Source organism: Macadamia integrifolia, chromosome 5 (assembly GCF_013358625.1).
Source record: "Macadamia integrifolia cultivar HAES 741 chromosome 5, SCU_Mint_v3, whole genome shotgun sequence".
Classification (NCBI taxonomy): domain Eukaryota; kingdom Viridiplantae; phylum Streptophyta; class Magnoliopsida; order Proteales; family Proteaceae; genus Macadamia; species Macadamia integrifolia.
The window spans coordinates 21,245,474-21,261,407 of record NC_056561.1 but is presented as its reverse complement, the minus strand read 5'-3'; the positions used below and the strand labels follow the sequence as shown (position 1 = coordinate 21,261,407).

Below are 15,934 nucleotides of genomic sequence, written 5' to 3'. Positions count from 1 at the left end.
CACTCCACACGTTTACAAGACAACCCTTCTACGCAATAGATCTCTTGTTTACTCTTGGGCTACAACTCTTGTAAAAGCTGTGATCGTGGTCCGGCCCATTAAGTACCTTTTCCATCAAATATAATTATGCCAGGCTAGGGTGGTTTAAAGAGAACCTGTTCAACTTAGCTAGCCCTCTCCCATACTAGCTTTGGATTAGAAAATAAACTCTCAGCCAGTGCTGCCCTAATTATGGATCAGGCTAAAAGTCAACAGGATGTATATCAGTCACTTATTACTAAATTACAAAGAAATATGTACAATGTGGATTTCAGAAGGAATTTTTCTGGGACAAAATTTCCTTTGACTCCATGATGAAGTTCACCATTCAAGGGTCGGAAGTCCTGCCTCCCCCCATCGAGTGGTCCTGAGGGTGCATGGTGAACGGATTCTCATTCATTGTTGCCTTAGGGAAACTCGGTCCTTTTTTTATTGAGACTTTATAAACCATTTGAAAACTTAAATGATCATCTATATGCATAAGGTTGAAAGATAATTAATTAAAAAAAAAATTGTTGGTGGAAGATAATTAATCAAATTTGTTTCATAAAATGTTTACTGATACTAAACCCAAGAGGGTAGCGTAGTTGGTGAGAAATGCACAACTTGGGCCGCTCACACAGGGGTATTTAGTGTTCTTCATTGCTTTCAGTGAAAGTTGAATGGTTTTGTCAATTTCAAACATATATATTATTATTAGATTATGTGATTTATATATCATATATAATTTTAGAGTCTGAATTCGAAGACATGCCATTGACTAAACCTTGTTGATCAGGTCACCATTATTCTTAAGTATTTATTTAAATGTTTGTATAATATTATATATGATAATTAGATTAGGTCATATATATATTATAGGAAAAAGAATCCTACTGGTCTGGAGCAGGAAACGCCCAGACATAGGTGGAAGCAAAAAGATTGTGCTGCACTCCCTAAAGCCCATTGAAGATGCTCCTGCCTGTGCTCTTAGTGGCAAATGAATTTGATGTTTCCTGCATTAGATTGGCGCTTGAAATCGTTTGCAGCCACTGCACTAGTACAGTGAGCATTGGGTAGCCAGAAGTCCCTTGGGGTATGTGCTCGGATGCTCTTGCTCATATGTTATTATGAATTTATAATAGACTAAGGGGCTGGACCGGACTGGGCTAGAAACTGCCGTCCCTAGTATCACCCACACCCAAAGCATAATAAAGTCTTATGAAGGAAAAAGCTAATAGCCCTGCTCTGCTCTCCAATGAAAAGCAATTAAGAAAACCAGAGAAGCTTGAATTCATTAGCTCAACCTAACCCATGTAGATCTTTCTCCAAAACAAAGAAAAAAAAATTCATTGTGATGCAAAGATTGCTTTAGTTTCTCCAACAATCAACCTTTCATCTCCATGAATTGCCTCCCCCCCCCCCCCCCTCCCCTTCCCCCTTTCTCTCTTTCACAGTTCTCCCTCAAGAGCTCTGTGTTTCCATTAATTAATGATACATTCATATATTTCATCATCTATACAAACAAGTACAGGATAGAGAGATTGTTCTATCAATTTTTGTACAATGGAACAATGAATTTTCTTCCTACATGTCTTCTAAAACTACAAGATTTCTAATCACAAACCATTAGTTTTATTATCAGCAAATCATAGATTCTCCATGACGTATCCCACAGCATTCCTATAGTTGTTCCACAAGTCCTTAACAATAGTCGAAATCATCTCCGAGAAGGCTTCGAAAACCGCCTCCGGTAAGTCCTTTGCTAACTGATCCATTGAGCCACTTATAAACTCTAAGAGTTCTCCAAGTGCAGAGCTTGTAAGTCCAACTGAACTGCTAATGGCTTCCTTAAGAGAATCAAAAGCAGAGAAGATGATTGATGAGATTGCATCTATTAGAAGCTCTGCAAAATACTGGATTACCCACTTGATGATAGCTAAAAACCCATTGATGGCTTGGGTTGGGAAGTTTAGCCCTTGAATGATCAACACTAGAAGACGACCTATTGTACTAAATATCAAAGCAGATATGAGATTCATTAATGAACTCAATGCGAAGAACACCATTTTTAGCAGAAAAAATGCCATTTTTTATTTGGGTTTGTAGAGATCAGTGAAGTCTTAGGAAGGAAGGAATGATCACAAGAGTTTTATGGCTACGAATAGCTTGAATTAATAAGCTTCAATTCAAACCGTGCAAGTCTCAGTTTAGTATTTATAGCTTTAAATTATATTAGTTTCTTTTTAGTTTAACCGTTTAAAATATAAATAAAGAAGACTACTTAGATGATATCTCTCTCATATCCGCGTATTGAAGCTGCTCAAATTAAAGTCACCACCAAAGAAGAGTCATTCTGGTCTGTTTTAGCCGTGTGGCGTCTTCTGTGAAGCATTCTTCTTTGAATCATTAAAACAAAAGTACAAATTGTAAAGACATTCTCAATAATTAAAGTCTTATCTATGACAAATACGTAGTAAGGGAGGTACCCCAAGGGAGTACTTGAGTTGGCAAGCGACTTTCGCTCCAAGAAATGTATGGTTTTGAATTTGATTTCTTTTATTTCTTGGAGTCATTCACATGGGGTGTTCAGTGCTCTTTACTGTTTTTGGTGAAAATTGAATGGTACGACCCAATCCATGCGAATGTGGGGTTAGTATGGGTTGTAGGACTAACCAGGCCAAAGGCCTAGATATTCGTCATTAGCCAGCAAAAAAAAAGAAGGTGAGGCTAGAGTCTAGACTGGCCTTGTTAGTCCAACCAGTAAAGGTGTCAATCACTATAGTTCTGGTTATTCGATCTAGTTTAATTCGGTTTTGACATAAGTGTAAATCAAAATCGAATTCGATAGGAATCAGTCAAAATCAGAATCGTTTTGTATTTGATCCGGTTTTATTGGTTTTATTAATTTTTGTTATGCAGTTTTACGTGCATTTAATTTCGATTCGCATTCAGTTTACATGCTATTTAAAGTGCTACTTCATATTTGGTTCAAGAAAACATATTTATGATGATGATAAAAAAATATTAACGTCACCAAATATAAGATAGAGCGTCATTTCTCTACTTTATGGTTTGAGAGCATAATTCGATAAGTTTAGAATACCAAACTTTACCATCTCATTATATAATGCAAATTCTTTTAGAGTACATTTTTACATCATAAAAAGTTACCTTAAAAATACATTCCCTTGGAAACATAGAATAAACTTTTGCTTGAACATAAAGTAGTAGAGAAAACTGGTTTATTCAGTCCGGTTTAAACGTTTCTTATCCGATTTAGAACTGTCAATTTTTTGATGCAAATCAAAACCAAACCAGGAAAAGAAGCTATGAAATCAGAATCAAGTCATTTCTCTACAGTATGGTTTGGTTCGGTTCAATTATAAATGATTTCTATTGGCCTAACTTAATCAGTGGTTGAGATGGCCGGTCCGGTTAATTGGAGTGTGAACAGTATTGGTCTAACCCACATATATTGCTAACGTGATGGAGATCCTCATCAGCGCCTGATAGATCAGCTTAATGGATTGATATTTTTTCTGTTAAAATTCTGTGGGTCCCACCAAGCTTGAATAAGGTCATCTTTGCTGCTCTCATCAAATGGTGTGTCGCAACAAACCTGTGGATTACCACACCTACTTAGATCAGTTAACGAAGACTTCTTAGCTAAAACCCATCTTTAATTGAGTCTCTTTTCGTTAGTTAAATATTGTCTTAATTAATGGAAGCAAAAACTTTAAGCTACCATTACAGGCCATTAGGAAATCTCGGAAAAAAGAAAAAAAAAAAACTACATGTTGCAACAGTCGTTGGGAAGTTGACCAAACATTTAGTGTGTTATTAGATCTGGTTCCTCTCTAACGATTGCACCTTTCAATCACCCTATAACAATCCATGCAAGGGTTGGGAGGGTTTGGTCAAACATCTTAATACCTGTCAACATCTAGGGATACGTGTCCAAGCACTCCTAACCCTTGGATGGATCGTTGGAGAGTCGGTGGTATTAGAGAAGATCTTTTTCCTATGTTCTCATTAAAAAAAAAAAAAAAGTGGGTTCAATTAGGGTTTAAATACATAATAGTTGACTTGATTTGTAGATCTTAGCCGTCCTCTCTCTCTCTCTCTCTCTCTCTCTCTCTCTCACACACTTGAATCGAGTAAGAAAAATCGTGAAACTAAGTTATGACTCATGAGTCAATGAACACTTACCCAGATTTTAAGGACAGGTTAGATCCGAGACGTTATCCAAGTTCTTACTGACTCGGTCTTTTTTGAGTCATGTAAAACTCACGGATTCTTTTTTTTTTTTTTTTTCCTTCTTGATTTATATATTATTCTAGGACTATAAATTTAGTCTACAAAACCCTAGACTTTGTTGTTGTTGCCTTCCATATCATCTTCCATTTTTTTTTTTTCTCACATGTGAAGTGACTATAAATCTAATTCTACCTAATCGTAGATGGAAAGAAAAAGAGACTTGTTCCATTCACCAGGTCTTTAAAAGAAAAAATAAAATCAATAAACATGCCTTTGTAACTATGCTCTCAAGTATTTGCCTGGGGCAAAAGACTCCATCCATTATTGGAGGTTTCTTTGAGAGTCCCTCTCCCCTCCCTTCCCTTCCTTTTCATTTCAATTTGTTTTTAATCTTTTAGTGTATGTCTTCTCTGTCTCATTTCATTGGTCTCTTTCTTTTCTTGTTCTCTAGCTATTGGAAAAGAAGAGGGAAGTATTAAAAAAAAAAAAAAATGTAATTGAGAGTGCTTCTTAACCTTTTAAGTGTGATTTCCAGAAATAGGAATTGGATCAGCAGAATTGGTTTATTCAAGTAGGAATTGGTTGTCATCAGGGGTGCTTGATCCAAAGGTAAGATAATAATATTGCAACTTAGTGGTCAAACCGTCGAAACAATCTCTCAACATTCTTAAGATAAGGTTGCATAGCTTTCGTACCTAGACCTCATGCATCAGATACGCCTTTTTTTTTTTTTTTTTTAATTGACTGTCCCCGATTCCGATCCACCTCACTTTGAATCCCCTTTGTCCAGATCAGTTGAAGCAATACATCCGATTTAAATCACACAGTCGAGCCGACTCCAAATATAAAAGTCCTCAAATATAGACTTCTTCCACTCATGCAATTTCAACTGTGATTATAGGGCATGAATCTTTAGTATGCTGTTCATATGTAGCTAATATGCAATTTAGTAAGAATAAGTATGATGATTTTTATTTTTTATTTTTTTGATAGGAAAATTGAATAAATATGCATTGGTCCATGAAAATTCTATTTAAAAAATATATATCTAATAATAAATAGAGACAAAGAACTCTGCCGGTCTTCCACAAGAACCCCAAACATGCAGGCCAATAAAAGCACATACAAGAACATTTTCAGTGCACACAGAGGGTAACATGGTCTTTTTGAGTCCGTTTATGTCTGGGCATTTCCTGCTCCAGGCCAGCAGGATTGTTTCCCCTATATTTGAAAAAAAATTCTCCATATTTGAAAATTATGTACAGTCGTGCACGATTCTGCACATAGCTGATAGAAGGGGGTGAAGGGGTGCACCATAGACTCATCTCCTATCCAACGATTGTGTCCATGACCATGTATCATTCATGACCAGCATAAAACCTATTGCCTAACGATAACACATGTTTAATAAATGAGTAAATTTTAGAGCAAATTGTACCTCTCCCCAATTTGAAGTCCTTTGTAAAAGTTTGCCCTAAATCAATAGCGATATTGTCCTGGATCAGACTTTTTTCTTTCATGGACTTTCTGATCCACTACTTTATAATCTTTGTGGTAGATGTTAGAGAAAGAAAAAAGTTTTCACCATACCTTGGTCTGGATAATGCTGAACCAAAGGACCACTGCTACCCAAAAAAACAAAAAACCAAAGGACCACAAAGAGACAGCTAATATCAACTCAAGGAGAATAGATTACTTGCTGCCAATAGCCATCTAATAAAGGTTTTCCTGAGGCAGATTTTCCAAACAAAATTTATATTTGGATGTACTTTACTACAACCCTAAGCAAATACAGATTCATCACTTGAACAAAATTATCATAAAGGGGCAGTAAAGGCATCCAAGTGGTTCCTCACTAAATTTTAGTGGCATTGCTCTGTATATACATTGACTGTAAGTTGGGTGAGAGGCACCTTGAAGTAAGCAGCTCAAGAAATTTATTTCAATATTATATTTGGGAATTCCAGCCACCTACAAGCACCACCTCAGTTCCTAATTCTATGAACTGTTCTCCTTGAGCCTATACAAACTGTCAACATATCCTTCCACATCCCAGAGGAAGGAACCAAAAGTGACGGCTTCCAACACTAACCTCTTGATGCTATCAAAGGTGATGTCTATCATCTGATCATCACTCTCAAGGGCACCCATCTCATCCCCAAACAGCGCCCAGCTGTGCTTCTCGATTATATTCACTGCCTCCTGAGATTTTATTTTTGCACATCTCTGCAACATCTCAGGGTCAAACCCCATGACATAACTTCTAAGCTTCTCCTGCTTCCCTGACACTTGACACAATAAGGTGGCCCAGGTATCAGTTGAGTCGTCGCTGAGATCATTAAGGTTCTCTAATCCATGGCCGTGGAACTCTGCAAGTGGAACTTGTATCCCATGCCCATGAGGAGGGTCATGGTTGGTCAGAGCTAGACGCTGATCCAGGTTGTGTCTCAAGCACGCTGACTTCAGGAAATATCCATACATAACGGACGCAGCATAGATTTGGCCAAGCTTCAGCCTTCGCAATTGGGTGGTTGTCCTACCAATCCTACTTTGAGTCTCACTGGATGTCCCTCTCCAACCAAGGATGGTGGCAACATGTTCCCTTACCATCTTCAGGACTTCAACACTGTGAATGGACTCGAGTTCCTTCTCCTTTGATGACCATCCCTCTACTCTCCCATGACGGATGCATCTAGAGAGCCTTGGAACCATAGTGACTTGGATCTCAGAGAATTTTTTAACAATAAGCATGTACATGACATCTTCAACAACAATTTGGCACTCCTGCTCTTTCAGTTCAGCAATCCTCCTGGTGTCCAAAATAATAACATTAGTGCACCAATATAACTCAGCCAGCTTTACTTGGGAGAAATAAGATACAGAAGATTAGACAGCTCTGAATCATTATCAAAAGATATTACGGCACAAAAATTCAGCAGTAAGTTAAAAAAATCTTGCATAATGGGTCACAATGAATTGAAGTTCCAGCCAGACAGCTACATTGTATAAGTTCAAGACATCTACACACAGTATGCATCTGAAAGACTTAGTTCCAATTATTTCCAGAGTGAAGAAACCTATGCTTACAACCGCTCATACAAAATTTTTGCAGAGTACGTCTAGTTATGTTTTATTAGGAGGCATAGATCACCATCTAAAACGGAAAATAACAGCATGAGGTAGCTGAGTGGCATTGCTAATGATTGCCACAACACAAAGGATCTAAGTTAATCCTCAAACAAAATGTTCTAACCTTTCATCTTTGCTGTGTTGGAGGTCGACTTTTCTTCTCCTCTAATTGCCATTTCAAATCAGTTAATAAAAAAAAAAAAAAAGAGGAATTTCTGTTTTTGGTTGAAACAATACCACATTCTTTGTTTAGCAACTAATATAAATTTTAACTTATCTCCTAGTTGCATTTGTACCTGTTTTTAACCAATTTACCACATTTCAACCAAAAAATAAATAATTTACCACTCAAGACCATTATAGGACTGGTTCAAAAACAGTTTCAGAGACATCTCTTAACTATCCCAAAATCTGTACCAAAGATCGCACGAAACCACCACCACTAGAGTATAAAGAAACTATATAAAACTTCACTTTAGAAAGTATCAATGAACCTACAATAGTTTTTCAATAAACTTCAAGTTATTTCAAAAACACCAAAGTTCTTAATTCCAAATAAATTTAACAAAATAATACTTAAGCACCTAAATCCAAACATTTTTAGAATGACTATTATTATCCACATGACAACAGAGTACCCGATACGTGCAAGCCACGATCAAGATCCTATAGAATTAAGGCATCAATATGGGATTCCAGTGAAGACCCATTTTTCTCAAACAATATCATCACCTCTTTCATGCCAAAGTCCTGGTCAACTCTCCATCCTCAAGAGCTGGAACTACCAAGATTTCGATTGGGGCTGACGGGAGATCAGTGTAGGTTTTCACGGCACAGAGCACCCTCATTTTTTGCATATTTGGGAAGATCAAATGCACATGTAACACCAGCAAAGAGCATGTACGCAGAAAACTTCAAGGTTTACTCCAACTTCACCATCTACATGCTGATCACGCAGTCGCTCAAGGCCAAAGTGAGGTCCTATAGCGCCCAAAGCTGAGGCCGGAGCCTGTTCCGAGGAAGAAGCTATTGTTGAATGAGATGGTTGAGTCAAGGGCCAGCTTAAGTGGGGTTCACATGTAGAGGTCCTTTTCTCAGGTTCAAGAAGATTTCAATAATAAGAACGTGGTAATGGGTAGAGGCTGGACAACTGATGCAGGAACACTTCTTTGGACTGGGTTGAACCTGTTTGAGAACCCAGATTGAGATCCAAGCACAGTTTTGGTCTTTATTCTAGGAGGATTGGTAATCTATTTATTTATTTGGATTTATCTTCTAGTCTTTTGTTTTACTTTGAATAGGCTAGCTCGTACTAGAGTTCCATCATATTCTAGTTTTAGAGTTAGAACAGGAGTGTGTTGACTTCTTTTACACTATGTAAACACGATATAGTCTTCAGATTTGAGAATGAATTGAAGTTGAATGTGTATGTGCGAGCCTGTGCGGCGTGTGACCTCCCACCCCAACCCCAACACCCCCCCACCAAAAAAAAAAAACTTCTTCTTATGTGTTTCCTCTCTCCCCTACAACTTGTAGACACTGACTTTTGTCACCCCCCGGCAATGATGACAATATGAAGGATTACATATCGCGATCCCGGGCGGAGGTCCATGTTACCTACACAACTCTGAGTTTCTTCTCAGACTTCCCTCTTTCCTCTAACTGGCCCTCCACCAACAACTCAGCAGATTATATTAATGGGTTTAGAGAGGGTGTACCTGCAAAGGAGATGGGATAGAAGAGGAGGGGAGATAGCAGAGGCAGAGAAGATGGTCTAACCTGACTTAGTGGAGGTTCCTCCTGTGATCTGTGCTACAAGATATGGTGTAGAACACCCAATAGGACAATGGAACACAACATTGTCAATATGTGTTTGTAAAGAAAAGAAGAAACTAACAAAAAAGAAAAAGTTCACCAACAAGTTGGCATCCAATTGTGATGACAACGGTGGTGATTTCTGAGATAAAATCCATCTATATTCATTTTCCCCCTAATTGTGTCAGATGGATCATCAACAGTAACAGCATGGTCTACCAGTGATTTTGATTGTTGGTCCATGGGTAATTGGGAAGTCTACCCCAGTGGAACTTGTCACCAGTGATGATAAGGTAAGGGAGCTTTTTAAAATCAAAATGTGGGTTGTAGTGTCTGGTCATGAAGATTTGGGATGAAATGCAAAAGTGCTCTTGATGTTTGCCAATCTATTGGGACCTACCAATCTATGGGGAGATGATCCCTTACAACTTGTAAGACTTCTTCAAAAATTTGTGGGGGAAAACAGATCTCTACTTATTTTAGAAGATGTGAGGTTTCTGGACATTGAGATGATAAAACAGTTGAAGGCTTCCCCTCCAGCAAACTTGGCTCCGGGGAAGCCGAGTTTTGGTCACAACTTGAAACAAAAAGGTTGCAGTGCAATCGAGCACTTCATTTCCCTATTTCTTGCAGCCTCTGAAAATGGATGCTTGTTGGCTCTTGTGCAAAACAATAACATGCTCGGTAGTTGTGGAAATCAAGGTTTTAAGGAACAAATAAAAAACAATGCTCTGTTCATGAAGCACTTGGAGAGTGAGATTTTCAAAAAAGTGAAGGATTGCCTATGCTTGCCAAGGCATTGGGTGAAATTCTTCATTTGGAGAATATGAAAGGCCGGAAATTGGTCATGGAATGTGAGATTAGGGAAGCTTGGTGGAGGGCCGGTAGGGAAAGGAAAAGAATCCTTGAGATGAACTCAAGAGTCATAGGGGAGGGAGAGGAATCACACAAGAAATGGGAGGGGAGGGGAGGGGGGAAAGGAAGCTTGCATAAGCACACAGCCAAGGGGCTGCCAAGCCCGTAGGCTCACACTCAAACAAAACTCAGTTCATCTTCTATTCTGTCCAATACATTGGTTACAAGCATATAAATAGGAAAAATAAAAGACTAACAAGAATCCTAAAGAAAAAAGTCTAAACCGACTCTAATTATGTCATACGTATCCTACCACTTTGGAAATAAAAGACATGACATAAAAACCTAAATAAATTACTTCCAAATAAATAAATCTTCCTAAAAATCCTACTAGACCCAAGACTCAAATATGGGTCCGGTTCATCTCTGTTTGGATACCCAGATGGGTTTGGATCGGTCTACAACTGTGCACCTGTTTGATGATAGTAATGTGTCGGATGACCTCCGTTGGAGACTCGAATCGAGTTATAGCTCCTTGCCCAAACATCTGAAACTATGTTTCAAGATACGAATGAAACCCTAGGTTTGGTGTCAGGTAGTTGACGAGAGCAGTGGAGGGGTTGAGGTTTGGGATGGGGGGATGGTTTACGATAATGAACAAGTGCATATTTGGTGATCAAATGAGGATAAAATTATAAAAATGTTCAATTTTATTTGGTGCACGCTCAGGGGACAATGGGAGTGAGCAGGGAAGCATCTGACAGGGAGGTCATTTCGCATTTCTTGGGGTGGGTCAGTCTTTTCACCCCTCTTGTGGTCTGGGTGTAGGCGCTATGCTCCCCAACAGAAACTATTTTCCCTAAAAATAAATAAACAATTGTTGACCACAAATCAAAAACAGTTCCTCGTCCGTTTATGACTTGTTATTTAAACACATGAAAAAAATAGAAATACGTCAAGTAAATAGAAAAATAAACCATACCAAATAGAGCCTTAATCAATTAGTACAATCCAGAATAAATTACAAGTTAAATAACTAGCATGCCTGTACAAAATAATCTAACTTGATAAACAAACTGAAAAATTCGACCAGGAAAAAAAAAAAAAAGTTGATCAACTGTCTGGCCCATACGAACGAATCTTTCTAGATTGTCCAGTTGAAGATGGGTTTGAAAATCAGAGGACAAAGGAAATTGATATAGGGTTTTGCTTTTCCATTTAGCCCATCAGATATCGCTAAAAGGAAACCCACATGAGAACAGTTGGGTTGTTGGGTTTTAGGTGAAAAGCAGAGCAAACTGGTAAACTAAAAGAGAAACCATCGAAACGAACATAAAACTATTGAATGATTGAAGTGCAGAAGAAAAAAAAAGGGATGGGAGTTACCTGTGAAGACAGGATTCTGGAGAACCCTCACTGTGTTGCTTGCGGGAGATGGCTCCATCCCTGTCGAAAGCTGACTCATTCAACTGCTCGGTCACAGCAAGATCGAAAAGGAAGCGCTGGTTCTGCAATACAATGCTGAGGAATTTCCCAGCAGACGACCTTGGCTCAAGGGGCCAAACTACAGTTTTATATCCACAGTGACTTGATTCCGCACTTGCAGCCGAGATCGACACTTTTCGAATCGATCTCCTATCATTCCAATCCCCAATCCGTCCTCCAAAACCCAATTTAACCCTTCTCTATTAGAACATAAAAACAAAAGATCTCATTAATACGAGACTAAATAATGGATTCCATTTTCAAAACAGAGACTAGATCAAAAGGGTAGCAAGAAAAACCTGAGAAGAAACGCTGAGATTGCGAGAAATGTCCGAAGAAGAGAACCTCGATAAAACCTTGAAATCCCATTCAGACTTTACCGCAGAGGGTAAAGCTCCGTTAATGGGGATTCTTCTGTAGGGTACACAACAGTCCATCAAACAATCTGAGTTATTCAAAATCCACAGAGCAAGCAAGCGAGCGAGAAAGAGAAAGAATCCAAATATAAAAGCTTTCCAATATAGGATTAGGACTTATAGAATGATATATATAACAAAAGCATATAGAGGGATGTAGTGGGATTAGGGTCTCGGACGAGTTCCTTGTAAGTCTCTCTCTCTCTCTCTCTCTCTCTCTGAGTCATGATAGAGAGGCTGAGTTCTAGACCTTCTAATGTGACAAGGATGAAATGGACGTGGCCAACAGCCAACCACCATAGGCATTAAAATTAAAGGAACAGGTTCTCCGGCTGGCTAGGGTAAGCTAGCACATCTCTGTCTATTTTTTATTTTTTTAATAGCAAAAATAAAATTATCATCAGGAAGAAAGTAACTTGAGTTCCATTGAAAGAACGAGTTAAGGTTATAAAAGAAAGTTTATTTTGTCATAATCATATGAGTTATGTAGCCTGTTAGTAGTGGCATTTCGTTAACACTAAGGGGCAGTCAAGTTAGCAATGGATCTTCATCTTAAGAAACGTGTGGTTCTTAGTTGGACTCTTCTTATTTCCTTGGTGCCACTAACATAACGATGTTTAATGTTTTGCACTACTTTCAATGAAAGTTGAATGATTTTTATTCNTCAATTCCATTCCGGATGGGGCGCAAGTCTGAGCCTTGAACTTCCAGTCTATCTCAATTCCGAAATAGCTTCTAAAGATCTAGCCAGTTACCGAGAGTTTAGACCACTCAATTAGGAGATTCCATTCCAATCAGAGGGGACGAACCTTGACCAGGCAAAGCAAGCAACAACGATGTCCATTTCAGTGGGCCGTATCTTTTGCGAGGGCCACATGATCAAGCAAAGTTTTTTTTCCCATATTATAATTAGGATTTCCTTCTTGACATTTGACATTAGGGGGTGGCAAAATTCAAAAGATGTGTAACCTTACTTTTTTATCCTTTTAGTATAATAAAGTGTTTTTTTCCCAAGGACGATAAATACTGTTATTTTACATAAAAAGTGCATTAAATGTTGCATCATCTTCACCCTCGCATTGAATATCATATTAAATAAATTTTGAGAATAATCTAGGCTGGCGTTTGTCATATAGTCATACACCAATAGAAGCAACTTTGCTTATGGCACTACTCATGAATTCCAATTTCATTGATGGCCATGTTAACGGTGAAAGAGTAGGTTACTGGTGTTCTCTCATTCTTTGTTTATTATTTTTTTATATAATTATTTTTCTGATCTATATATATATATATATATATTTTTGAGTTTCATTACACACATAAAATATCAAAAACATAATAAGAAAAGCTTTGAGTAATATAAACCTAAGTTCAAATTCATCTTCAACTAATAATACAGGCAAAAGAAAATCAATATCTCACCTATAATTCTTACAAGAATTTGCACGAACGAAGTCATTCTCTTTTGCATTCCTCCGTATTTCTGACATTAGGAGCTTTCTCCACTTTAATTACATTTAAGGGGAAAAAAAAAAAAAAAAAAAACTCGCTGTCATCATAGTTACAATATTTCAGGGACGAATTTTTGTACACCCGGTAGAATATTACCTAACGAAATCGTCGCAACCTTTCGTTCATCGCTGTTCATGCAAATTGACGCATGATGCAATCCGATCCATTCCGCTGCAAGAAAAGCTATACTGAGGTATTCCCCTATACCCGTTTACTTTCTATTTAACATTGACATTAGAGCCGAGGTTTATCGTTGCTTTGTGCGTCATCACGTAATAGCTGTGCATCATTGCCATTTTTTCCCACATAAAAAAAAAAGACTCCTTGCCGTTGCGGCTGTTCATGGCACTGGCCTTGCCTCCCTTGATTGTGCCGTATCAAATCGGCTCGGCTTGGGCTACCTCCCTTCATATGAGCACAGAGCAACTGCATCGGCTTTCACTCGGTTCGGTTTTCCGTTGAAAGCCAGTGCTTTAGTGCAGGGTGAAAAAAGGGGGTTTAAGCTTCTTTCTCAAAAGCTTTATTTTATAAGGTGAAATAATGGTTTGATTTTTTTTTAGTTTTTTAAGTGTCATGATGACACTTGAATGTGAACGTTGAATAATATTAATTTAACATATCACTCTCCATTAAATACTTAGAATGCATTGCAGTAACCAGCGGTCATGTCCTTTTAACCCAAGTTTTGATCGTCTTGCTCCCTGTGAGGGTCGATCAGTTGTTTTTCCTTGATCAGATTGTGTCTGACCAGGCCGAAACCGATTCGACCTAACTTTTTGAATTATGATTTAATTCATATTTGGTGGGTTGAGTTTATATGATGGATTTTATCATTATGGCATATGTTATGATATGGATGGCTATAGTGATATATTTTATTTTGTAATAATGATCATCATATGAATCATGTTTTAATGTTACTTGCTTTAATAAATTGGAACTCATAAGTCATGAAAATTTTAAACCTGATTGTGATTAAGAGTTCATTTGTTGAACTATACCTAAGGGTTTATTTTTATAATCTGATTTAGGGTTTGGGTTTGTGTAACCCTACCTAAAATTATGTTTTGCCCTCAATAACTTAGGTCAAATGGGAGGCTATTTTATATGATTTACTTGAAGTTGATATGATGATGCATGTTTATGTTGTTTGCTTTATAATATTGGATTTATTGGTATGACTTGAACATGCGACATTCACGTTATTAGGCTAGACATATTATTGCCTTGAAATGTGTTTTAGCATGTATATGTGTATGTATTGACAAATCATCATACCCTCCTATGGCGGTTTTGACTTGAGACTCACTCATGCGTGGTCGATCTCCACCTATTGACCCATAGATATTTTTTTTTTTTTCTGGGTTGGAGATCATGATTGATATTTAATTAAAGTGGGCATATTCATGTATGTACGTTAGAGATAGTCTTCGTGTATAATGCAAAGTGTGGCACTCCCTACTCAGTAGATTGATGTAGTAGGATTTTTTTAAAGGATGTAATTATTTCTTGGGACAATATAATTAATTTTTGAAAATCCTTGTAAAGGGTAAGCGCCTCGCACTTATACTACCTCGACATGCCACTTTAAGTACCAATCAAGTTCCTATGTGGGACCCATGCGCATCCGTTTGTATGGTGCAATTTTGTAGATTGGAGATACCTAATTCTCCTTATATTTGTTTGAAATCGTTTCAAATTTTATGTCCCTGACCCACACATGTGAGTTTTGATTATGTGCCTAGCGAAATTTTTGGTTTCATCGTGTGTTGTAAGGTACCATTAATTTTAATTAGGGTTTCTGGAACAAATTCTTAAAGTCTACCTAATGTTTACCTTGTATATTTTTGTATGTAGTGATATGATCACTAATTATGTTGTTGCTGACCTCACCAAGGGTGACAAATTGACTAGACCCAACTATGACAGGCATCGAAAAATTCAATATTTGCTCAATGAGTAGAACTATCTTGAGTATTTGACCTAACCCGCTAAGGGTACTACAGCTCAGCACCGTTGTGATATGGAAACCTATAATTAGTGGGTAAATAAAGATCATAGTACGCGTTTTATTATGTTAAGTGCTATGCATGATGAGTTGATTGGTGATTATGAGAAACACACCACAACTAAGTCCATATGGGACCAGCTGAACGTTGACTTCGGAGGTACATCTACTGCAAGGTTAAGGGGTGTGACCTTGAAATTTGAGATGTATAAGATGGATCCTAAGCACATTATGCCTGAACACCTTAGGGTGGTGAAAGACATGATTCGAAAGCTGAAAGATGCTGGGACCATTCTCACTGATGAGCATCAGGTTCAAGTTGTCATTAGGACATTACCCGATTCTTGGAACCCTATAAAACTCGTTCTCACACAATGACAACACTAGAAATTTTGCTGATGTTGCACAAAAAGTGAAACTTGAGGTAGAGCGC

General features: G+C 37.8%; 1 protein-coding gene across 1 annotated transcript; it reads right to left on the bottom strand.

Moving 5' to 3' along the window:
* Positions 1–6,078: 6,078 nt before the first annotated feature.
* Positions 6,079–12,193, bottom strand: LOC122078268 (UV-B-induced protein At3g17800, chloroplastic-like). The gene is made up of 3 exons (XM_042644174.1): positions 11,862–12,193; positions 11,464–11,762; positions 6,079–7,087 (listed from the first exon to the last, which is right to left on the bottom strand). The coding sequence occupies exons 1-3, from the start codon at positions 11,997–11,999 to the stop codon at positions 6,277–6,279; spliced, it is 1,248 nt and encodes a 415-aa protein (XP_042500108.1). The 5' UTR covers positions 12,000–12,193; the 3' UTR covers positions 6,079–6,276.
* Between the last annotated feature and the right edge of the window lie 3,741 nt (positions 12,194–15,934).

What these genes read in the sequence shown, in the direction of transcription:
- LOC122078268 (XM_042644174.1), bottom strand. Translation starts at nt 11,999, where the DNA reads ATGGACTGTTGTGTACCCTACAGAAGAATCCCCATTAACGGAGCTTTA. An exon ending in ATCTCAGCGTTTCTTCTCAG is followed by an intron (nt 11,763 to 11,861) that starts GTTTTTCTTGCT and finishes ATGTTCTAATAG; the next exon opens with AGAAGGGTTAAATTGGGTTT. An exon ending in CCAGAATCCTGTCTTCACAG is followed by an intron (nt 7,088 to 11,463) that starts GTAACTCCCATC and finishes TTTGGACACCAG; the next exon opens with GAGGATTGCTGAACTGAAAG.